This window comes from Leucoraja erinacea, chromosome 15, assembly GCF_028641065.1.
Source record: "Leucoraja erinacea ecotype New England chromosome 15, Leri_hhj_1, whole genome shotgun sequence".
Lineage (NCBI taxonomy): Eukaryota > Metazoa > Chordata > Chondrichthyes > Rajiformes > Rajidae > Leucoraja > Leucoraja erinaceus.
This window is the reverse complement of record NC_073391.1, coordinates 28,372,445-28,397,017: the sequence shown is the minus strand read 5'-3', so window position 1 is coordinate 28,397,017 and position 24,573 is coordinate 28,372,445. Positions and strand designations below refer to the sequence as shown.

The 24,573-nt window shown below is 42.9% G+C and overlaps 1 protein-coding gene across 1 annotated transcript in view; it reads right to left on the bottom strand.

The window, feature by feature from the left end:
* Positions 1-11,940: 11,940 nt before the first annotated feature.
* The window catches only part of cusr (Copper-only SOD repeat protein), a 92,190-nt gene continuing 79,557 nt past the window's right edge, over positions 11,941-24,573 (bottom strand). Inside the window, exon 10 of the mRNA XM_055646969.1 lies at positions 11,941-15,437. Coding sequence (XP_055502944.1) covers positions 15,334-15,437 — 104 coding nt within the window. The 3' untranslated portion in view covers positions 11,941-15,333. The remainder of the gene's footprint in view (positions 15,438-24,573) is intronic.

The following is a 24,573-nucleotide window of genomic DNA, read 5'->3' as shown; positions in this document are numbered from 1 at the left end:
GGCATGTAGGATGAGAGGGGATCTTATTGAAACATATAAGATTATTAAGGGTTTGGACTAACTAGATGCAGGAAAAATGTTGGAGTGGTCCAGAACCAGGGGCCACTGTTAAAGAATAAGGGGCAGGCCATTTATATAACCATATATCAATATTTAGAACAGAGATGAGAAAATACTTTTTCACACAGAGAGTTGTGAGTCTCTGGAATTCTCTGCTTCAGAGGGCGGTGGAGGCCCGTTCTCTGGATGCTTTCAAGAGAGAGTTGGATGAGCTCTTAAAGATAGCGGAGTCAAGAGATATGGGGAGACGGCAGGAACGGGGTACTGATTGTTGATGACCAGCCATGATCACATTGAATGGCGGTGCTGGTTCGAAGGGCCAAATAGCCTACACCTGCACCTATTGTCTATTGTCTATTGTCTATTGACCAATGATCACCCGTACCCCAGCACTATCCTCACACTGGGGACAATTTAACAACTTACAGAAGCCAATTGACCTACAGACCTGCATGTCTTTGGAGTGTGGGAGGAAACCGGAGCACTCGGAAAAAACCCACGGAGTCATGGGAAAAACATACAAACTCCATACAGACAGCGCCCGTAGTCAGGACTCTAGCGCTGTAAGGCAGCAGCTCTACCGCTGCACCACTGTGAAACTTCCTGTGCCCAGGAATGCTACCTGACCCATTGAGTTACTCCAGCATTTTGTGTCTATCTGGCAGAGCACCGTCCTGATGTTTGTTTGATTGAAGTCTCCGGCGATGATGAACAGGGCTCTAGGGTTTGTTGTGTCAAGAGGGTTGATGACTGAGAATAATTTATTGGAGTTAGCCAGGGGTGGTATGTAGACCACTGACAAGAAGGTAGAGATGAAATTGCTCTGTAGAAAACAAACATCATTTTATGATCAGGTACACTGTGCAGCAAACAACTTGGTTTACGTTTGTTAGATACTACTCTAAGAAAATATTCTATCAACTACATGGGTACCAATTATTTCATTAGTCATAATATATTTTTCATTTATGTTAATCTTATTCAACAACAGATGGTTAATACAAGTCAAACACAATACAAGGGCATCTTGACATTATTCTATCTCACCTGTCAGGCAGCCCTCGCACCATCCCTTCCCAGAGCCAATCATAAGCCTCCTATTTACAGTAACATTTCTATGCCACAAGCGGTAGGGGGGCATAGGTGATCTACTGTAACTCCTCACAGAAAGTTAAACAGGTTTTGTTATCTCCTCTACTATTTCATGTTTATATTTACCATCCACCCTTCAAGACATTGCCAGACAATACGTTGACTCTTACTTTGCTGATTTCCACGAACTTCTTCTGCACCTGGTCAAGCGAGAGATGCCAATTGTCACATCCAAAACACCCTTTCGTTACCTTGTTCAATTCCAATCAAAATTAAGTAAGGAAGGATATTAATTTTTCTTCCACAATGTCAGTAGAGCAGTGTTGAGCTAAAGTCGTCACATCAGTGCACCACAAATCATCAATTATAAAGCAGGCAGCGACGCCTTTTTCCTTGCCTGGGCTTCTGTCAGTCCATATACGAAACTGGAGAAACCCTCAGGTTATATATCAGGATCAGTCAATTCAAAGCTGAGGCATGTTTCAGTGAAACAAAGAACACAGCAGTCCCAGATCTCCCTTGGACACAGAAGCCTTGATCTCAACTATTCAAAGATAGATACAAAATGCTGAGTAACTCAGCGAGTCAGGCAGCATCTGTGGAGGATATGGAGAGGTGAGGTTTTGTGTTGAGACCCTTATTCGGGCTTCAGACTTCTTTAGACTTCTAACCCGAAGCATCACTCGTCTGTGTTCTCCAGAGATGCTGACTGATCCCACTGAGTATTATTGGTGTAAAGGAGCATCTTCAGTTCCTTACATCTCAGCTCTTATAGTTTGTTCTCAACTGACATTGACCTATTTGATATTATTTGTTTACCATATCAGGCCTAAAACATCAATTTTTTCCGTAACTCAGTTGCATCTGTTGCATGGAGTTGTGAAGTTTTTTTTAGACTTTATTTTAGACTTTAGAGATACAGCATGGAAACATGCCCATCAGACCACCGAATCTGCGCTGACCTGTGTTCACCCCATACATTAGCACTATCCTACACACTAGGGACAATTTCCAATTTACAGAAGCTGATGCCTTTGGAGCATGGGAGGAAATTGGAGCACCTGGAGAAAACCCACAGGTCACACGGATAATGTACAAACTCCGTACAGACTAGTTATCCCACTACCACACAAGAGGCAATTTACAGAGGCCAATTAATCCTACAAACCCACATATCTTTAGGATGTGGGAGGAAACCGGACACCCAGAGGAAACCAATGCAGTCACGGAAAGAAGATGCAAACTCCACACAGACAGATACCAAGGTCAGATCGAACCTGGGTCTCTGGCGCTGTGAGACAGCTGCTCTACCGCTACGGATGTTATTAATTTTTTTCCAGGGTAGAAATGTCAAATACCAGAGGACATAACTTTAAGGTGAGAGGAGGAAAGTTTAAAGGTAATGTGGGAAGTTAATTCTTTACACAGATAGTGGTGGAGGCCTAGAACGTACTGTCAGAGATGAAGGTGGAAGCAGATACCATATGGGTTCTAAGAGGTTTTTAAATAAGTACATAAGTATGCAGGGATTGGAGGGGTATGGATCATATGCGGGCAGAAGGGACTAGTTTAATTGAGTATCATGTCTTCCTTTTCTTTTCTTTTTTTAAAGAATAATTACAAGAATAATATATACAATATGAAACAAACCTACCACCATAGTACATAAACAAATATTCTTAAAAATCAAATACACGCTAAAACAACTATATCACCATCCTTATTAAGGATGCATCCCACACCACATGGTGCCCAGCGGTCCCAGAATCCGCCAGGGCAAATGTCATGTCTGTGTCATGGCATACGGAGTGTCCGTAGCGGCGACTGCGGAGGTCTCAATAGGCCCGATTATGGGTGGACAAGGGGATGGGGACTGGACTTTGTGCCTTCCCTCACGGTGGCAACCATTGTAGGGGGATGTTTTTATGTTTATTGTTAAATTCCCTTATAATGTTATGTGGTATTCTTATTAATGTGCTGCAATGGCAACTTGAAATTCACTACACCAATTGGTGTATGTGACAATGTGAATCTTTGAACCTTTGATGTCTGTCACAGACATTGTGTGTGAAGGGCCTGTCCTTGTGCTGGACATTTCTGTGTTCTGTGTCAGAATCGTTTTCTGGAACACAGTTTGTTAACCAGTTACCCAGCTATTAATAGTAAAGATATCTAACAAGAGCAGAACTGAAGAGGCTTCAGTGGCATTCATAATAAATAACCTGGCCACGCTGAGTGGTAATGAATACTCTCCAATGTAATGTGTGGATTGATTGTCATCCTGTTCGGAATGGAATTGGAGCCGTCCTGAGCTGCAGCTACTGAAGAGTCGGTGTAATGTTCCTTCTTCTGTTGGCATAATGTTTAAATCAACAACATTTTATCAAAATAAAAACAGGCAGTGCACCGCAGTCTGTAGAAGTTCCCCGACACAAATCACCACCGATCCATGTTCTCCGGCGATGCTACCTGACCTGCTGAATTACTCTAACACTTTGTGCCTTTAAAATTGTAAGAATATTTATTTCATCGGAAGCATGGACATCCTGTATTCAAATCATTTCAAAACTTAGATTTCATCACTCAACTTTGCGGCTTTTATTTCGACATTGAACGAACAATTTGTTCCATTGTGCAATTATGTTGTTATCCAATATTGACATTATTTTTGTATTGTTACTATAATCTTACTCCCTTCCAAAAATATGTTTTCACGGAGGAGGCAGTTTAATATGTACGTTGTAATCAAGTTCATGGGCTTAATGATTCAACCATATGTTGCACTAACTGAATTACTTCAATTATTGGAGAAACATACAAAATTGATTTAGTTACTTTAGTTTAGTTTAGTTTAGTTTAGTTTAGAGATATATGTTCATAAGTTATAGGAGAAGAATAAAGGCCTCGGCCCATCGAGTCTACTGTACCATTCAATCATGGCTGATCTATCTTTCCCTCTCAACCCCATTCTTCTGTCTTCTCCCCATGACTCCAGACACGCATACAGAGTGGAAAGAGGCTCTATGTCCCACGGAGTCACCACCGACCAACGATCATCCCATATACTAATTCTTTCCTACACACTAGGGACAATTTACGGAAGCCAATTGACCTACAAACCGGCACATATTTGGAATGTAGGAGGGAAACCGGAGCACCCGGAGAAAACCCACGTGGTCACAGGGAGAAAGTGCAAAATTCACACAGGCCTCACCCATAGTCAGACAATAGACAATAGGTGCAGGTGTAAGCCATTCAGCCCTTCGAGCCAGCACCGCCATTCAATGTGATCATGGCTGATCATCCCCAATCAGTACCCCGTTCATGCCTTCTCCCCATATCCCCTGACTCTGCTATCTTTAAGAGCCCTATCTAGCTCTCTCTTGAAAGTATCCAGAGAACCGGCCTCCTCAGACCTCTGAGGCAGAGAATTCCACAGGAGCTGGATCCACAGGATCGAACCCAGGTCTCAGACGTTGTGCCACTGTTCCGCCTTTGGTGTGGGGGTCAGCATTGGATCCTGAAGCCTGTTCCACTGTTCAACAAGTTCCAATCCTGCCTGATCGCAGCTGATGGTGCCGTTTTCTGCTCATTTCCACCGTTGATCACTCCACACCCTGATCACTATCAGTGACCAGTCTGCATCAGCCTCGGAGACCAGAGACAATCATAAGAGCCAGGCCATGTTTTCTGGCACATGGCCCGACTAATCCTTGTTGACGCCGCCATCGGGGCTGGTTTGGAGCAGCCAGGGCACACATACATACATACATCCGTTTGGAACGGATAGTCCAGGTAAAGCTCAAGTTTGGAATGTGTGGATGACCTACCTGCTCAATGATTTCAATTTAACGCATTTAACGCAATGAAAGACACAATGTGCTGGAGTAACTCAGTGGGTCAGGCAGCATGGATAAGGGGACATCTCAGGTTGGGATGTGTCTTGAGACTCAAGTAGGGTCCCAACCCGAAACATCACCTATCCATGTTCTCCAGGGATGGTGCCTGACACATTGAGTTATTCCAGCACCTCGTGTCTTTCCTTGGTAAACCAGGAGTTAACTTAATGAAGGGTATTTTCAGTATTGAAACAGAACTTCATTTCCAGCAGGGACTCTGAGGTGGCCACTCTCAAAGAAGGGTGATTTCAGCAGGTGCGTTTGGAGTCAGGAAATGTTGCCAACTGGCCCGCTTCAGACTGCAGGAGTACGTGCTGAGGGACCGACTGAAGTTTGGTGCAGCCAATGCCAAGGCTCTGTGGGGGAGGACCACAGTCTAGGGTCCTTCCGCTGTTGGACATTGGGGGGCAGGATTTGGTGGGAACACTCTTCAAACAAGGGAAGGAATATCACCCCAGGGGCCCACATGGGTAACAAGGATGTTTTGCTTAACTGTAGGTGTGAACACTACTGAGTATGAAACTAATGAAAGTATAGATACCGAGAACACCGATAGAGATAGAGAGAATGTCTGAAGATTTACTGTAAAGTTTATTTTGTGAAAATAAATTGGGGTTATTAGTGAGGGTGAGGTCTGGTAGGTTTACCCTTGTGTTGGTTCCCACACCAACTGCTGCAGAACCAGCCTGGAAACGTGCTCTTTAGGCTCCAAACAATTAAATTGGTAATGGAGATACCATTCCACTCATCCATTCCACTCATGTAGATTGGCAACGGCAATCCCACTGACAATGGCGGCACAGTGGAAGAGTTGTTGCCTTGCAGCGCCAGAGATCTGGGTTCGATCCTGACCTCGGGTGCTGCCTTTATGGAGTTTGTACATTCTCCCTGTGACCGCGTGGTTCTCCGGGTGCTTCGGTTTCCTCCCACACTACAGGTTTTTAGGTTAGTTAGATTCAGTAAAAAAAATGAAGTAGTGAGAAAAGCCCAGGACTAATCAGGGCCGTCTACAAATGACCTCAGGCAGGGTGGTGCCGAGTAAGTCCATTGTTGGCTAGGGAAGGTGTACAATGTGGTGAACTATGGAACTGTTTAAATGACTAGGGTGGAGGAAAGGAGCAAAGGAGGAGCAGGGAGGGGAGGGGAGTGTAGGTAGAAGTTACTTATATTCTGCAGTTCTGAAGTCCTTGCTGCTCTCGATGCTTTTACCAGCTATATTTCAATCCTAAACAAGCACTGATAAATTGGTCAACTGTCCAACACTAGAGGGCATAGCTATAAGGTGAATGGGTGAAAGTTAAATAGCAATATGCATGGCAAGGTTTTTACATAGAGAGGAGAGGGGGCCAGAAACACAGTGCCTGGGGTGGTGGTGGAGGACGATACGATAGTGGTGCTTAAGAGGCTTTTGGCTAGACACATGCAATAAAAGGACATGGATCATGTAGAAGCAGATGAGATTAGTTAACTATGTAGAAACAAAAAACTGCAGATGCTGGTAATACACAAAAGGACACAAAGTGCTGGGGTAACTCAGCTGGTCGGGAAGCATCTCCAGGGAACATGGATACATGAGCTTTTGGGGCAACACTAGTCTGAAGAGGGATCTTGACCCCAAACGTCACCTATCCATATTCACTAAAGATGCTGCCTGACCCACTGAGTTACTCCAGCACTTTGTGTCCTTCATTTTAACTATGCATCATGTTCGGTGCAAACATTGTGGGCCGAAGGGCTGTACAGTTCTCCGTTCTGTGTCTATGTCCACAAGGATGTACAGGAACAGCTTGACTTGAGTCATGACCACAGCTTCTTGGCATGTTGTCTAGTCTCCTGTTCAGTTATTGTAACATGGGAACCTAAAGTGGGCCTTTTTTCCTGGTCTGATGCCATGGGACTTCCATGCTAAAAGTTTCCTATGTTATTTCCACAAAATTGTACCTTATTCCAGTATCTGGGAAGTTGGACAAAAGATGTGCACACTAGAGACAATTTGCAATTTACAATTTTTACCGTAGCCAATTAACATACAAATCTGTATGTCTTTGGACAGTGGGAGGAAAGTAGAACTTCCAGGGAAAACCCACCCGGTCAAGAGGTGAATGTACAAACTCCATACCGACAGCACCCATCGTCAGGATCGAACCCGGGTCTCTGGCGCTATGAGGAAGCAATTCTACCACTGCCCAATAGTGCCTCCCTAGTTAATCATTTAAATTCACAAGCGTCAATTATGGGATCTGTGCTTACACATTCAGTGGTTCAATGGTTCTTTCATATCGTGTATACAGAGGCACAGTTCAGTAAAATATTGCCATACCTAAGCACAATCCCCGATAGTACAAAGAACTTAGAAATAGTCCTCTGAGACCACATGCAAGAGTTGCCTGGTTTTGGCGCGATTTATAATGTCCACTCCAGTCCGTGCACTCGGTCTCCTGGTTCGGTGCCTGACCCAGGCGAGCCCCAGGCTGCTACAGGGCCTCCATCCGTCACCCTCGGCCGGATCATCCAGTAAACCATTGTCACTCTCCTCAGCCAACCTCGATAGTGCAGAAGGTAAGACACCTGGTTCACTTTCTTACCAGCCCGTGCTCTCACGGACTCCCTTTATCCTCCTCCCTGCCTCCCCACTCCTCAGGGGGAAGCAGGGGCCTGGCTCAGCAGTTCCCTCAACAGGTCGCGGCCTGCTGCCGCCGGCCTTCCGGCTGCGAGGCCTGGATCATTTTTACAGGCCTCTAGATTGAAATATTATTCCACCATACCTTTTGAATAACTTTCATCTCTCTTCAATATAACTTGGAGAAGAAAATCTGTGGCAAGAACACCAGAAGCAGAACAGATCTTGATCTAAAACGGCAAATAGTGTTGTCTGCACGTTGACTCTGAGCAGGGTGGGTTAATGTGGTTAATGTTTGGCACAGTAAATTGACTGCCTTCCCTTTCACTTCTTGGACCTCTGTTCAAATCCAGCTCACGTTGATGTAAGAATCCTCTCTCTGTTCACTGCAAAACCTTATATGAAATGGCCGCAGCTCTGTGCCTCGTGTAAACCCACAGCACCAAACTATTCCCAATTAGGATGAAATTAGCAGCCTTATTGACGCACGGAATTATGTGCGGTGGGAAGTGGTGCCTTGCCATCTGGCAAGTGTTTGTGACAGTCTAGAGGAGGCGTTACTTTCACCTAATTTGTCCTGACGTAACATTCACAAACATGGTTTGCAACAGCAGCAAAAGACTAAGACTCCCTTCAAACGGAGTGTGTTTACTAAAGTGACAGTATGATTCAAGCTATGCAAAAGCCCATTTACAAAACCCTTGGGCACACAAATGTGCATCTATCAACCGTCAACGCATCTCCCCAAACTTGAGCAATAAATCTTTGGCCAAACATTTTGGACAAGTAACTGTACCCGCTTAATAATTTCAGGGTTTTCACTGTCAGTGAGAATTGATAACATTTTCATTTAAACTTAATAATTAGCATGCACCAAATTGGGGCTTCACAGTTTAAACTGATGATGGTCCTATAATAAGATATTTCAATTGAAACGTTAAGTTTAGTTTAGAGATACAGCTTGGAAACAGGCGCTGCGGCCCACAACAGCAGGTCCAGCACTGATCCCTGCAGCATACTGCTGGTCACAGGCCTACAATAAGAAAAATAACCTTCCTCTCCCACCCTTTGTCTCCTGCCACTAAGCCAATTCTATTACCAACTTGCTAGCTCACTGGATCCCATATGATCTCTCTATCCAGAACAGCCTACCATGCAAGATCTCGTGAAAGGCAATAGACACAAAAAAACTGGAGTAACTCAGCGGAACAGGCAGCATCTCTGGAGAGAAGGAATGGGTGACGTTTCGGGCCAAGACCCTTCTTCAACCTTCTTCTGATTTCTTCTGATTCTACCTTCGATTTAAACCAGCATCTGCAGTTCTTTCCTACACACAAAATGCTGGAGTAACCCAACAGGTCAGGCAGCATCTCTGTGGAAAAGGAATAGGCCCAGAGATGCTGCCAGACCCGCTGAGTTACTCCAACATTTTGTGTCTATCTTCGGTGTAAACCAGCATCTGCAGTTCATTCCTCTACATTCCTCTTGCTCACCTCTTCAAAAACTGAATAAACTTTGTGAGAAATTGTATGTCCTGAGTATAAATCTAGGTTATAATTTGGTATTCCATAATTCAGGATCTTGCAGCTATTCAATGTACCTTTGTTTCTAATCTGTATATTTACAATAGTGAAGGAAAGTTTACTCAGGGAGCAATGGGGTAAGAATTTCCAGACTACTACGTTGGTTTCAAAAAAAAAAGTGCATTTAATTTAAATTCTCTCTGAATGACAACTACCCATTCCATAAATACACAGTTCAAAAAAAGTCAGTTTCACACACTGGTTGGTGGAAAGTTTATTTTTCAATTCCAGTAGTTTCATGTTTAGTGGGCCCACATTCTGTTTGTGAATTTAACCACAGCGAACGTTTGCAATGTTTGAATGGAAAGGCAGACGACCAGAACCTCTGTTAAAGGAGCTTTTATGTGGTGTATTCGCCCATGGAACGGACTTTAAATAAGACTTGGACACGGGAGTAAACTAACAAGCTTCTTTTATTCTGAACGCCACCATGAGTCTCTCTTGCGCATGCGTCAATTGCGCAACACCTTAAATATGTTAATCATATTGCATACACAACGTTTTCTTACCCAGTTCATCAGTTAATCTAAAAATGTGAATCCCAACAGCATGTTATCCCACCACCAGGAATGTCCTCTGATCCTTGAATGTGAAAATGTGGAAATAGTACTACAAGTACTGCAGAAGATTCTCTTTATTGCTTCAGTAGCCTAAAGGGCCTGTCCCACTATGGCGACCTTATTGGCGAGTTCCGGAGAGTCTGTGCTCGCCACAAACTTGCAGCATGGTCGACACGTGGTCGTAGGTGGTCTCTGGTTAGTTACCTTCATGATCAAGAGAAGTTCCCGCATAGTGGTTACCACTCGCGGCCTCAGTTTGGTAGCGGAAAATCTTTCAACAGGTTGAAAAACGTTCTGCAAGCAAAAGTTGGTCAGCATGGAGAATACTTTTGAACTCGTAGTGCAGTGGTAGTGGAGTCGCCATGTCATTGTTGGTAGTCAAGGTAGCGGTAGGTAATCTCCTTTGCTGACCGGGCATTTTTAATTGGCTCATTGGCGAAAGAAAACGTAAGCACGAGTTTTCAGAACCAAGGAAAACTGACTGTAAACCTTTCCTTTCAAATTTTTTTAATTTGCACCTGCCTCAACCTCTTCCTCTTATTCAATATATCCAGTGCTCTGTGTGAAAAAACTGTCTCTCGGGACCCCTTTAAATTTTTCCCCTCTCCTTAATCCTGTGCACTCTAGCTTTAGACCCCTACCCTGGATAAACAGACTGTGACCATCCACCTTATCATGCCCCCCATTGTCTTATAAACCTCCATTTGATCCACCCCTCAGCCTCCTTTGCTCCAGAGAAAACAATCCCAGCCTCTGCACAGGAAGAAGGCACAGATGGAAGATATTTTTTAACACATGTTGAATAAATGTCCCCAACTGTAGCAATCGTTTATTTTCAACTGCCTTTGAACATGTTGATTAATACTGATGCACTCAGAATCGATTTGCGGCCAAAAGTAAGGGTATTAAAACATGTTTTAATATTCGTCCTTGTCCTCAAAATCCATTTATTGAGTAACAGAGGGAACTTATTGGGGAAACTGGGGGAAAAGAGTTGTAAAGATTCACACTATATCTCTATCATATAGGGACAGGCTGTTTTGGAAAGCAGTTCTCTATAAGCAGAAGCAAAACACATAAAAACATGCAACTCTATTGCCAAAACTTTATTTTGTGACTTGATGTTAACTCAAAAATATACACAGCTGTTCTGGCTCTTTATCCCCTTTAAAGACATATTGATGGATATGCAAATTAAAACAGAGAGAACCCAAAAATTTATATAACAGTTTCTTCAAGTGTACGACATATCTCTATTCTCACATCAACTTCTGCCCAAGCAGTCGCTGCTGTGCTTTTAAACACGACGGACAATTAACAAATGCATGTGTTAAATTCTGCATATTCACAATTACCAGTCACAATATCGGCAAAATTAGCTGAATCTGAACAAGAAAACATGCTGCTACCAAAAAAAAATGGACAATGTATTAACAATTGGATATTCCAAATTCGAAGACCTCTTGCACGAAGAATGATCCCACTGCTTGCTTTGCTGATTCCAGTTTCCATACAACAATGATAGAAAGTTTTAATTCAATCCACAGGTCTGTGTCAGTCTTTGAAATCTGCAATTGCTTGCATACGTGTCTACACCCAACGCATTGATATTGGGCCCCAGAAATCCAAATTATGATTAACATCAAAATAAGCTCAGTAAAATAAAATAGGTTCTCTTTCCAACGTAAGCATAGATGAAAATAGATTATGTATAGGAGTTGGCTTAATTTTAGAGGGGTTGGTATCCAAAAAATGAAAGACATCGTTTAATTCCAGTTCAACACCAATCCTATGAGACTAATAGGTTGGTTTACTCATGTAAACATAACAAAGCACAATCAATACACAGACTCACATCTTAGCGTAAGTAATGTGTCCATGAGCATTGTAGATACAGTATGTCTCTTTGAATGTCAGTGTTACATTATTAAGTTTGCCACAAGGAAAATGATATTGTAAGGATGATGGCAGAATAAAGATTGGTTACAATAAAAGCCTAACTATCAATCTTCTTGACATGAAAATCATTAATTGTTTGTGACATTTTCACTGCCTTTTAAAATATTTATTCATGGAATGTTTGTGTCACTGGCCAGGTTAGAATTTATTACCCAAATGAATGGGGGGGGGGGGGGGGGGGGGATAGTGAAGATAGACACAAAATGCTGGAGTAACTTAGCGGGTTAGGCAGCATCCCTGGAGAGAAGGAAGAGGAGACATTTTGGGTCGAGACCCTTCTTCAGATTGAGAGTCAGGTGAGAAGGAAACTAGAGGCATGGAAATGTACAGAGCTGATGGGAAGGATAGTGAGCTGCCTGCTGCAGTTCTTTTCATGAATATATTTATAACCAGTAACAATGAAGGAATGGTGCTCTGTTTCAAGTATCATGTGTAACTTGGAGGGGTTATTGCGATAGTTTTTCTCTCATATACTCACTGACTTTGTTTCTTGAGATGTTGCAAGTGGAGATGGTACTGGGGAAGGGGTCTTGGTGACAAGTTGCAGTATGTATGGTAGACAGTGTTAATGATGAAGGAAGTGGTGGAGGTAATTGCCAGTCAATAGAGATGCATGAGGTTGATGATGCTGTGCTTCCTGAGCATTGCTGAACCAGATGTTCCAGGCAGACACTCTACCATGTTCTCACTCATACTTTAGGTTGGCAGATAAGCTTTAGTGAGTCAGGATAGTCACTCCAAAATACCCAGCCTCTGGCCTGGCAAGAAAGGAGCAACAAATTTGATAACAGTTGGAAATTAAGCACAAGCTTAACTGATCGACATATGGCCTGGCATAAATTCAGATTTAGTCACTCACAGGATGTACTTCCCAATTTCACCAGCTATTTAAATGCCATTTGACATCCATATCATCCAATACATAGATTATCACAATACAGGTTATATCCCATTGTCTCTCTAGAAAGCCACATACCAATACACAGATAAACTAATTCAAACTGGCTCTTTAGGCCTAATCAACTTTGAATGCCTTGCCATGAAAACTGTAATTTTCTAATCTACATTTTTTTTAAATTCAAGACTGTACACACAATCTGATGACCCAAGTAATTAGTTTTGGATGACACAACATCAATTTTAAAATGTAACGTGCGCTCATGTTTATGCAGCAAATGAAGTTAAAAGAAAAACATTGACAATAATGATAAATCTGCAATGATCTCAAAGGTAATTTGGTAAATATATACATAAATCTGTCGAAATAACTTGCACTTGTCAGATGATATATCAAATTATACAATGGTTCCTGGTTGCTTCAGCTTGATTTAATTCTTACATGAATTCCCCCAGGATATAATTTATTACTGTTATGAATAAATATTGTATGAACAGGACAGTATTATAAGCAGTGGTTTCCTGACAAATAAACAGATTTCCTGCATTCAAATGACAGGATTCACAAATGTAAAATCAGTCTGACGCAGGGTCCCGACCCGAAGGTCACCGATGCATGTTCTCCAGGGATACTGCCTGACTCGTGGAATTACTCCAGCACTTTGTGTCTTTTTTATTCCAAAATTGCAAATTTTTGTTTCAGATCTAAATGGCAATATTTGCTGACAGTATTCCTGGGGATCAACTGTTAAATAATGGTAGATATTTGGATTATGTTGTCTTCAAAGAGAGATTGAAAGGGCTGTGAAAAATACAAGTGGAAAGGGAAGGTGCATTTACAAACAACAGAAATAAAAGGATAATCAAAGTGGAATAAAGATGAAAGAGGTCACGAGTAATTGCAAGTGATTTTCCAAAACCTTCTCACAAATATGTGGAGGGGGAGGGAGGGGGCAAGTTAGGGTGGGGGGTGTAACAGAGGGGCACATGGACAAATAGGTTTGGCAGCACGGTGGCGCAGCAGTCTAGTTGCTGCCTTACAGTGCTTGCAGCATAGGAGACCCGGGTTCAATCCCGTAGGTCTGTATGGAGTTTGTACCTTCTCCCTGTGATCGCGTGGGTTTTTTCCGAGATCTTTAGTTTCCTCCCACACTCCAACGACATACAGGTTTGTCAGTTAATTGGCTTGGTATGGTATAAATTGTCCCTAGTGCATGTAGGATAATGTTAATGGACGGAGATCACTGGTCAGAGCGAACTCGGTGGGCCGAAGGGCTTCTTTCCACGCTGTATCTCTAAACTATACTAATAATTATTTAAACAGGACCAAATAGAATTAACCACACATGCTATCCCTGTAAGTAAAGGGGTCGATTAGAGGGTTCTTTGGGATATTAGGGATAGGGCTAGCTGCTGCAGATTGGTGGTGGGACTAGGAAGAAGTCAGTAGTGGTGGGCAATGATGGTAGTTGTATCGGGCAGTTAAGAGGCCAGATGTAGGAGGGAACTGCAGATGCTGGTTTAAACTGAAAATAGACACAAAGTGCTTGAGTAACCAACGGGACAGACAGCATCTCTGGAGAAAAGGAACGGGTGACGCTTCTTCAGAGGGTCTTCTTAAGAGGTTAGTCTGTGTTGGGGCTAATCAAGTCAGGGGTGAGATCATGGGGCAGTATTGGGAGAGGGTCACTAGTTTCAGGTGGGGAGCACCAAGGATGAGTCAGGTATGTAGATTAAGAGTACGGACCCAAGTCAGATGTCCAGTGCTTTGCCCTGAAGCTGTTGAAGAGGAGATGGTGACAATAAAGAAATGGACAAATGTATCAAATGGTGATGAAAGAACAATAGAAAAACCCAGGGAAAGTTAATGAAGGAGGCTCTTTGTAAAGGGGTTTCATGTAAGCAATCTAATTTTCCACAGTTCAAAGTGAACTTTATTGTCTTGATGGTCTATTATTTCTACCAGTACGGGTTAAGATGTAAATATACCAAATTCGCATGATGTAAAGATTATGTCAAATTTCCACGTATGTATATAATGTACAATTTGAATATGGTCTTGAATTTTATTCAAGAATGTGTTTTGCATGTCGTTTTGCAGAATATTTACCAAAGTAATTCCTTTGAGTTCATTATTTTTGACACCTTTGACCACTGATGCCTTAAGATTATGCTCTTGAATATTAGTGTACATATCCTTATAATGGTGACATGGGATAGAAATTTGACCTTGGTCACATGGGCTAAACTAGAGAAACAACTACACTTTGTGCTTCACTATAATAGTTTGGTTTCACTTCAATCAATGGAATAGAAGTGGAGTCCAACTCTCCTTTGCAATTCTGTTGTGTTAAGCATATGTGAGCCAGGACAAAATTCTCCCCATTGATACTTATTTATTGTTTCAATGGAGCCATTGTCCAACTTCTTTTAAATAGCAGGACGTGAAGTATTCACATGCTGTCATTTGAAAGATCCTAATTTTAAGGCAATACACAATGATTCATAGAAAAATAAAGTGCAAATCTAAGAACGGACCATGTGGTGCCATCTAAAGATGTCGATGAAAGTAAACCCCTGGATTTGTTTAAATGCGTTACTCAATTTTGTTTTAGACCAGTTGGAGGTTCTGAAGCAAATGGCTCTCACAATTTCCATTGCAACTATTCAAATACAGAGTAGAGGGCAAGCTGCAACATCAGAGTCAGTATCCAGAATACAAACTGTTTGGCATTCAGGAATAGGCCGGGATTTGTCCCACTCGAATCTGTGAAAAAGCACAAAGAGGTTATAAATTGTTCCTTCTATATATCAACAGTATTAACAAAAGGTGGCCTGATGTAAACATATGTGTATGATAGGAACACACATTCTATTCAAACACACTGAATTATTTTAGTTCTCTAGCTGTGGTCTCATCAATGCATTGCATCAGCAAGATTATTCCTACTTTTAAATTCGACCCCCCTTTCAATAAAGCCAAACATGCCATTTTCCTTCCTAATTACTTGATATATCTGCATGATAATTTACTGTGCTTCTTGCACAAAGAAATCGAGATCTCTCTCAACATTTATATATCCACCACATTTTAAATAACAGCATTTTATTCATCTGACTAAAATCTATAACCTTTCAGTGACGATAACCATGGTGCATAACGGTTTTGCAGATTTGTGTTCTCGACACATATTTTCCCAGCTACAGGTTTGGGTACAATACACTTAGTCACTTCATGTAAGGCTAATATAAATGGTAAATAGCTGAGGCTGCACCACTGATGCCTGTGGCATCCCAGTGGTTTTTGCTTACTAACATAAAAACAAACAATTCTCTCTCTTCCATCAGCTAACCAATGCTTTCGCAATGTTCTGGCAGAAGTATCCTCAAAGTCATGAGTCCTTTTCTTGTGCAATAAATTGATAATTGGCAACTAATTAAATGGACTTTCAAAACACAATTAGTACCTTTGGTTCTCCTTTATCCATCCTGTCAATCACATCCTCAGAACTAAAACTTAATTTGCCTTTTTTAAAACCATGTTGACTCTGTAATCATGTTCTGAATTTCTAGGTGCACTGTTGTTGCTTCATTCTGAAGTGCTACGGTATTTTGTCACATTTGTTTCCATTTTCTCCTCTGTTAATAATCATTCAAAATTTTTCTCTCCAATGCCTCCTTATATCTTACACATTGGTGTGCTTTTAGACTTCCGCAGATGCAATTGTTTGCTCAACATCTCTGTCATTTCCTTACTTCCCCATTATTACTGCGCCTTTAAAGCATCAGACCTTCTGACTTTTTGCACAATTTGAAGCTCTCGTAATCCATTTTCATCTGTATAATTAAATGTGTCATCTTGACCCTGTTTGCATTGAGCTTTGATTTTAGAAAAAACGCTACCACATATGGCTGTGATTTTTTGGCCATCTTACTCAGAGTCCTTCTCCGCTGCGCAGGCCCCAAAGATTTTTCCCATCAATAAAAAATAAAAGACTTATTAGTGTTTAAAAAATCTTGAGAATCTCCCTCCTGTCAATCGCCACAATGAAGGGAACGCCCTTTCCGGTTGGGGAGGGGGGGGAGGAAGGAGATTATAAAACCCGGAAATGTGGGTGTGGTTCAGTCTGTCTGCAATACGGCGAGGGAGAGGTCACGACTCTCTGTCTGAGCTGGGAAACTACAGAACACTGTGAGTATGCAATGTACTTGAATAAATTATTTGTTAGTCCTTACTGAAAATGAAATGAGTTGTTTGGCCTGCCCTGTGCTTGAAACTGCAATGGCAATGGAAATGAAATGAAAATGCAATGAGCCGTTCGGCTTGGGCCTGCCCTGTGCTTGAAACTGCAAATGCAATGGAAATGGTCAAGATGACACTTTTAATTATATAGATATACTCATCTTTGTTTTCTCACTTTTTATCGGCTATTTTTTTTTTTGTTTTGTTTACTTTATTAGTAGTTAATACAATACAAAACAATACAGTGGAACCTAATTTTAGGTGCCAACTATGTCATACCGTAATCCAGTCTATGTACAACCTCTAGTTTTATGTTTTGAAAAGAAAGTAAGCAAGACAAGAAAAAGAAAACAATGGAAAGGGGAAAAAGAGGAAAAATAGATAGTAGAAAAACGTGAAGTGTGTATATAACAAAAGAAAAAGTGGAAAGTAGAAATAGGAGAAAAGGCCCCTTAAAAGAGAAATTTTCAAATCTTTATTCGGAAATGTAGATCTATCCACGGCATGAACTGTAATCAGTAATCTTTACAGTACAGCTGCATCACATGATTCCAAAAAGTCGATGAAAGGAGACCAACTCCTTAAGAATTGGTCATATTTATCTATTAGTCGGAGTCTCATTTCTTCAAGGCGTGCTATGTCCATCATATTCCTAATCCACATTTTAACAGTTGGTATAGCTGTATTTTTCCAAAATTTAAGTATCAATTTCTTTCCAATTATTAACCCATAATTAAAAAAAACGTTTTGGTCTTTATTTAAATTGATACCTTCTACTATTATTCCAAATATAATTAATTCCGTTTTAGGTTCTATTCTTGACTTGAAAAGCTTTGTAAATACAGGTGCACAACCTTTGATCCGAAATTCCAAATAACGAAAAGCTCCGAATAGCGGACATTTTTTCGGTCCTTGAAGAGAGGTCCTTGAAGACGTTCACCGAGGGTGGCCCGCAGAGGTGACAGCGGAACCTCCGGTCGGTCCTCGAAGGGGAACTAAATCCCCATTCATAAAATAGAAGGCGAGGGTATGTTGCGCGGGAGAGTTAATAATTGACAATCTGCTGCTGCCTGCCTGCTGAGTTAAAAAGTTCCCACAGTAGACTCACGATACACAGTGTACCGTGAGTCTTTCATGGGAACTTTTTAACTCAGCGGGCAGGCAGCAGTAGATTGTCGCTCCCTTCAGTTTCACCCCACCTACACCCCTCTGCTACCCGGCCATGTGTGTGACCCCTTCCCTCCCCTCTCCAGCTCCCCGCCCATTGCACCGGCGAGGGGGCTTTGCACTGTCTTCACGTCGGCGATGCCAGCAAGTCAGTGCCAGTCACCGGAGACATCAGGACCAACGGGACACCGACCCCCAGGCCCACTGTAAGCACGGAGATCCCAGAGATCCACAGCCAGCAGCAGCCCAGCCCCGTTCCAACTCCAGGGGAACACGCTCCCCATAGGGACAGAAGCTGATGGTGTGCAAGGTACGTCTTGTTCTTGGGGTTGCGGATGAGGGGGCGCAGCTCGGGCTGTGACGTCTCCGGCCACCCGTACAGTTCCCAGTCTCAGCTCCTGTCCAGGGGGGTGGCCGGAGACGTCAGGACCAACGGAACACCGACTGCAGAGCACGGAGATCCGAGAGACTCACAGCCAGCAGCAACTCTAGCCCAGCCCCATTCCAACTCCAGAGGAACCCGGGTTGCGGATGAGGGGGCGCAGCTCGGGCTGTGGGCGAACTGCCACTTGTCGCTGCAGCGGCCCATCGGGGAGCGGGTTCTTGTTGGTCCTGACGTCTCCGGCCACCCCCCTGGACAGGAGCTGAGAGAGGTCAGGACCACCAGAAGCCGCTCCCCGATGGGCCGCTACGGCGACAAGTGGCAGTTCGCCTACAGCCCGAGCTGCGCCCCCTCATCGGGACACCGACCCCCAGGCCCACTGCAAGCACGGAGATCCCAGATCAGCAACTCCAGCCCAGCCCCGCTCCAACTCCAGAGGAACACGCTCCCCGTAGGGGCAGAAGCTGATGGTGTGCAAGGTACGTCTTGTTCTTGGGGTGGCGCAGCTCGGGCTGTGGGCGAACTGCCACGTCGCGGAAGTGGCCCATCGGGGAGCGGATTCCTCTGGAGTTGGAGGGACAGGGAGACACAGCGGCTTTTGAGAATGGTGGGCAATCACTTCCAAAGTTCTGCCCACACAGTCAGTACACCTCTCCTACACTTGTCTCCCGCACTAAGATCATCTCGCAGAGAATGATCCCAGCCTAACCCTCCCTATTCTCTCCTATTCTGCAAGAAAAAACTACATTGAAGACTCAAACTCGCGTAACTGCCGGGATCGAGGCGCAAACTCACGACCTTGCGGATATGAGCCGAGCACTCTACCACTGAGCCAGCCGTTAAAATCTACGCTAAAAATCTTCCATTCCGAAAACCGAAAATTCCAAATTACGAAAAGTGTCTGGTCCCAAGGCTTTCGGATAAAAGGTTGTGCACCTGTACATCAAATATATCGCTCCAAAATTTATTCAACTTTGTACATCCTACAAATGAATGTGTTATATTAGCGTTTTGAAACAAACATTTATCGCATCTGGGAGAGACGTTTGGGTAAAATTTATTCAACCTCATTTTTGAATAATATAGTCTATGTAATAATTTGAATTGAATTAAATTATGTCTTGCATTAATGGAACAGTTATGTGTGTTCATCAGATACTTTTCCCATCTATCCTTCGAGATCTTTGTCATTAGCTCATGTTCTCAATCTTCTCTTAGTGCTTCTGTTGAGGGTAATTCTCTATTTAATATATTATTATAAAAGTATGATATTAGTTTTTGTGAATCAGCCTTAATATTCATTGCTTCTTCTAAAGGGTCTAAAAATATAGTTTGAAATCTATGTGTATATTTCTTCATAAAGTCACATATCGGTATATATTTAAAATATTGATTATTCTTCAGTTTAAATTTTAATTTTAAATGTTGAAATGATAACAGTTTGCCCAATTCATACATATCTCCTACTTTCTTAAAATCCACAGTCTATCCCATTGTTTATATGTTTTGTCGATGAGAGATGGTTTGAATGTGGGGTTGTTCAATAGTGGGGTTAGTACTGATAGATTACTTAATTTCAAGGATACTTTTATTTGTTTCCAAATTCTTATTGTATTGTGAATAATTGGATTCTTCTTATATATTATACTATTCAATTTTATTGGTGAGAGCAAGATCGTTCCTATACCGTACAGGTAGCACTCCTCTTTCTCCATTCTTATCCACTCCAACTGCTGAGTGGAACTATCCAACCAGTACATAATGTTCTTAATATGCACTGCCCAGTAGTAATACATGAAATTAAGCAATGATAAACCCCCAACTTCTTTAGGTTTACACAAATGCTTTTGTTGAGTTCTGTGTGCTCTGTAATCCCATATAAAATTAGTGATAGTAGAATCTAGTTTTTTGAAAAAATATTTTGGAATATATATTGGGATCGCTTGAAACAAATATATTAATTGTGGTAAAAAAGTCATTTTTATAGCGTTAATTCTACCTATCAATGAGAGCGGGAGCTTTTTCCAAAATTTAATCATATCATTCAGTTTATCTAATAGTGGCATAAAATTGGCACTAAATAATGATTTGTGTCTTCTCGCAATTTGAATACCCAGATACTTGAATATTTCTGTTGCAATTTTAAGGGGGAATTTTAGTGTCTCGAATCCTGTGGTTTTAAAGACATAATTTCGCTTTTATTCCAATTTATTCTATATCCTGAAAAAGAGCCGAATTCCTCAATTAGTGTTAATAAGGTGGGTATACTTGTTTGTATATTAGTAATATATAAAAGAATATCATCAACGTATAATGAAATTTTATTCTTTGAGTCCTTAGTGTTATATCCGTGAATATTTGGGTGATTTCTAATCCTTTCAGCCAGCGGTTCTATCATAAGGGCAAATAGCAATGGTGATAAGGCACAACCCTGCCAATTACCCCTTGATAAGTAAAATTTTGGAGATAGCATATTGTTAGTTAATATTCTTGTCGTAGGTTTATCGTAAAGTAGTTTAACCCATCTAATAATATTCTCTCCCATATTAAAGTTTTGGAGTACCTTGTATAAATATTGCCATTCTACCTGATCAAATGCCTTCTCTGCATCCAGTGTAACAACTGAAATATCTTCATTGTCCTCATTGTGAGAGTACATTATATTGAAAAGCCTTCTCAAATTATTAAATGATTGTCTTTTGGGTATAAATCCCGTTTAATCCGTGTTTATTAATTTGTTAATATAATTATTCAGTCTTCTAGCTAGAATCTTTGCTAAAATTTTCTGATCCATATTTAGAAGTGATATAGCTCTATAAGAACCCGGTTCATCTATATCTTTATCTTTTTTTGGTATAAGCGTTATTGTTGATTCTGCTAGAGTTTCTGGTAGTTTATTTTCGGTATAAGCCTGCGTGTATAAGTTGAGTAATCTTGGTACAATTGACTCCTGAAATAGTTTATAAAATTCATTACTAAAACCATCTGGTCCTGGGGTCTTCCCATTTTTCAGTGAGTTTATTATTTGTTTTATTTCTTCACTAGTAATCCGTGTTCCTAATTCCTCTTGTTCTAAACTATCCAATTTAGGGAGATTGCAATTAACTAAAACATTTGTAATTTTGCTAACATCTGTATTTATTTTAGTTGTATATAAATTATGATAAAATTGGGCAAACCTCTTATTAATATCCTTTGGCAGTGTTAGAAGCTCACCCTTGTCCGATTTAATTTTAGTAATAGTTTTTTTTTCCTTTTCTTGTTGCTTCAGTTGCCTCGCAAGTAGTTTATGTGGCTCATCCCCAAATTCGAAGTGTGCTTGTTTTGTAATTTGGAATAACCTTATTACTGTTGCCGATAATATTCTATTGAGATTATATTTCAATAAGGTTATCTTATTATGTTTATCTATGGTTGGGTCAGTTGCGTTGTCCAATTCTAGTAATTTTATTTCCTGTTCTATCCGCTGAAGTTCTCTTTTATTTTCTTTATTTTGAAAACTTTGATAAGAGATTATGACGCCACGAATGTATGCCTTGAAGGTTTACCATAACAGCAGTGCAGAAATACCCGGCGTCTCATTTATTTCGAAAAAAAAATTTGTTTGTTCTTTTATATACAGGTGCACAACCTTTTATCCGACAGCCTTGGGACCAGACACTTTTCGTAATTCATAATTTGTCGGTCTTCGGAATGGAAATTTTTTAGCGTAGATTTTAATGGCTGGCTCAGTGGTAGAGTGCCCGGCTCATATCCGCAAGGTCGCGAGTTTGCGCCTTGATCCCGGCAGTTACTCGGTCGCGAGTTTGAGTCTTCAATGTAGGTTTTTTTTTGCAGAATAAATGTTTGTATGAAATGCAGTGTGTTGAATGAATTCCTCAATTTGTAAATGTGCCCGCAGCATTGAATCACCTCCCGCACTCATGTCACCCTAGCGGGGCTACATGCCCTTAGGCGGCCTAAGGTCGCGAGTTTGCGCCTTGATCCCGGCAGTTACTCGGTCGCGAGTTTGAGTCTTCAATTTAGTTTTTTCTTGCAGAATAAATGTTTGTATGAAATGCAATGTAGGAGAGGTGTACTGACTGTGTGGGCAGAACTTTGGAAGTGATTGCCCACCAGTCTAAAAAGCCGCTGTGTCTCCCTGTCCCTGGGATAGCAGCGGGCGATCAAACAGCACAATACCCCCCTCCCCCTCCAACTCCAGAGGAATTCGCTCCCCGATGGGCCGCTACGGCGACAAGTGGCAGTTTACCCACAGCCCGAGCTGCGCCTCCTCATCCGCCACCCCAAGACTTACCTTGCACACCATCAGTTTCTGCCCCTACGTGTTCCTCTGGAGTTGGAGCGGGGCTGGGCTGGAGTTGCTGCTGGTTGTGGGTCTCTGGGATCTCCGTGCTTGCAGTGGGCCTAGGGGTCGCTGTCCCGTTGGTCCTGACGTCTCCGGCCATCCCCCTGGACAGGAGCTGAGACTGGGAACTGTACCGCCCTTGCCCCCTCCCTCTGCAACTGCAAACAACCCCACTCTCCTGCAAGGGCGGTACAGTTCCCGGAGGATAGCAGGTGGCCGGAGACGTCAGGACCAACAGGAACCCGCTCCCCGATGGGCTCCTACGACGCCCCGAGCTGCGCCCCGTCATCCGCAACCCAGGTTCCCCTGTAGTTGGAGCGGGGCTGGGCTGCTGTTGGCTGTGGGTCTCTGTGTTCTCCGTGCTTGCGGTGGGCCTGGTGCTCGACGTCCAATTGGTCCTGACGTCTCCGGTGACTCGCACCGATCTGCTGCCATCGCCGACGTGAAGACAGTACAAAGCCCCCGCGCCGGTGCAATGAGCGGGGAGCTGGAGAGGGGAGGGAAGGGGTCACACACATGGCCGGGAAGCAGAGGGGTGTAGATGGGGGTGGTGACAGATGGGGCCAACAATGAGTGGAGAAAGACAGAAACACCGACGTGCAAAGGAGACTTACAACCGTGCATGATCTCTCTCCCGTGGCAGGTGACTGTCGCTGGGAAACTGAAGGGAGCGACAATCTGCTGCTGCCTCCCTGAGTTAAAGAGTTCCCACGGTAGACTCACGATACATAGGCGGCCTAGCTCGGGGATTCTTGAATCCCCCGAATAAATAATAAAGACGAAATAAACGTTAAGTAAAACTTTAAACATAAACTGGTGAGCTTTGGTGTGCAGACGACATCCTGGAAAAAATGTCCGGTTTCTTCCAGGTAGGCGATATACCCTCCCGCGCAATATACCCTCCACTTCTCTTTTATGAAGGGGATTTAGTTCCCCTTTTTCCGAGGACCGACCGAAGGTTCCGCTGTCACCTCTGCGGGCCGCCCTCGGTGAACGTCCTGTCTCCCTGTCCCTGGGATAGCAGGGGGCCATCAAACAGCACAATACCCCACTCCCCCTCCAACTCCAGAGGAATCCGCTCCCCGATGGGCCGCTACGGCGACAAGTGGCAGTTCGCCCACAGCCCGAGCTGCGCGACCCCAAAAACACGACGGCCCTTGCACACCATCAGCTTCTGTCCATACGGGGAGCGTGTTCCTCTGGAGTTGGAGCGGGGCTGGGCTGGAGTTGCTGATCTGGGATCTCCGTGCTTGCAGTGGGCCTGGGGGTCGGTGTCCCGATGAGGGGGCGCAGCTCGGGGAGCGGCTTCTGGTGGTCCTGACGTCTCCGGCCAGTTTGCAGTTTTCCTCTGTAGTTGGAACGGGGCTGGGCTGCTGCTGGCTGTGGGTCTCTGGGATCTCGGACAGGCAGCAGCATATTGTCAATTATTAACCCTCCCGCGCAATATACCCTCACCTTTTCTTTTATGAATGGGGATTTAGTTCCCCTTTCTTCGAGGACCGGGACCGACCGGAGGTTCCGCTGTCACCTCTGCGGGCCGCCCTCGGTGAACGTTTTCAAGGACCTTTCTTCAAGGACCGAAATGTTTTGCGCTATTCGGAGGTTTTCGTTATTTGGATCGTCGGATAAAAGGTTGTGCACCTGTACCCCTGCCGGTTATTTAATATTTGTGCATTGAATCTCCAAAAAGGTTTTATACCCGGCATTCCCTCAATTTTAAGTATAAAAGTCAATGGTGAATGATCGGAAATAATACTATTATG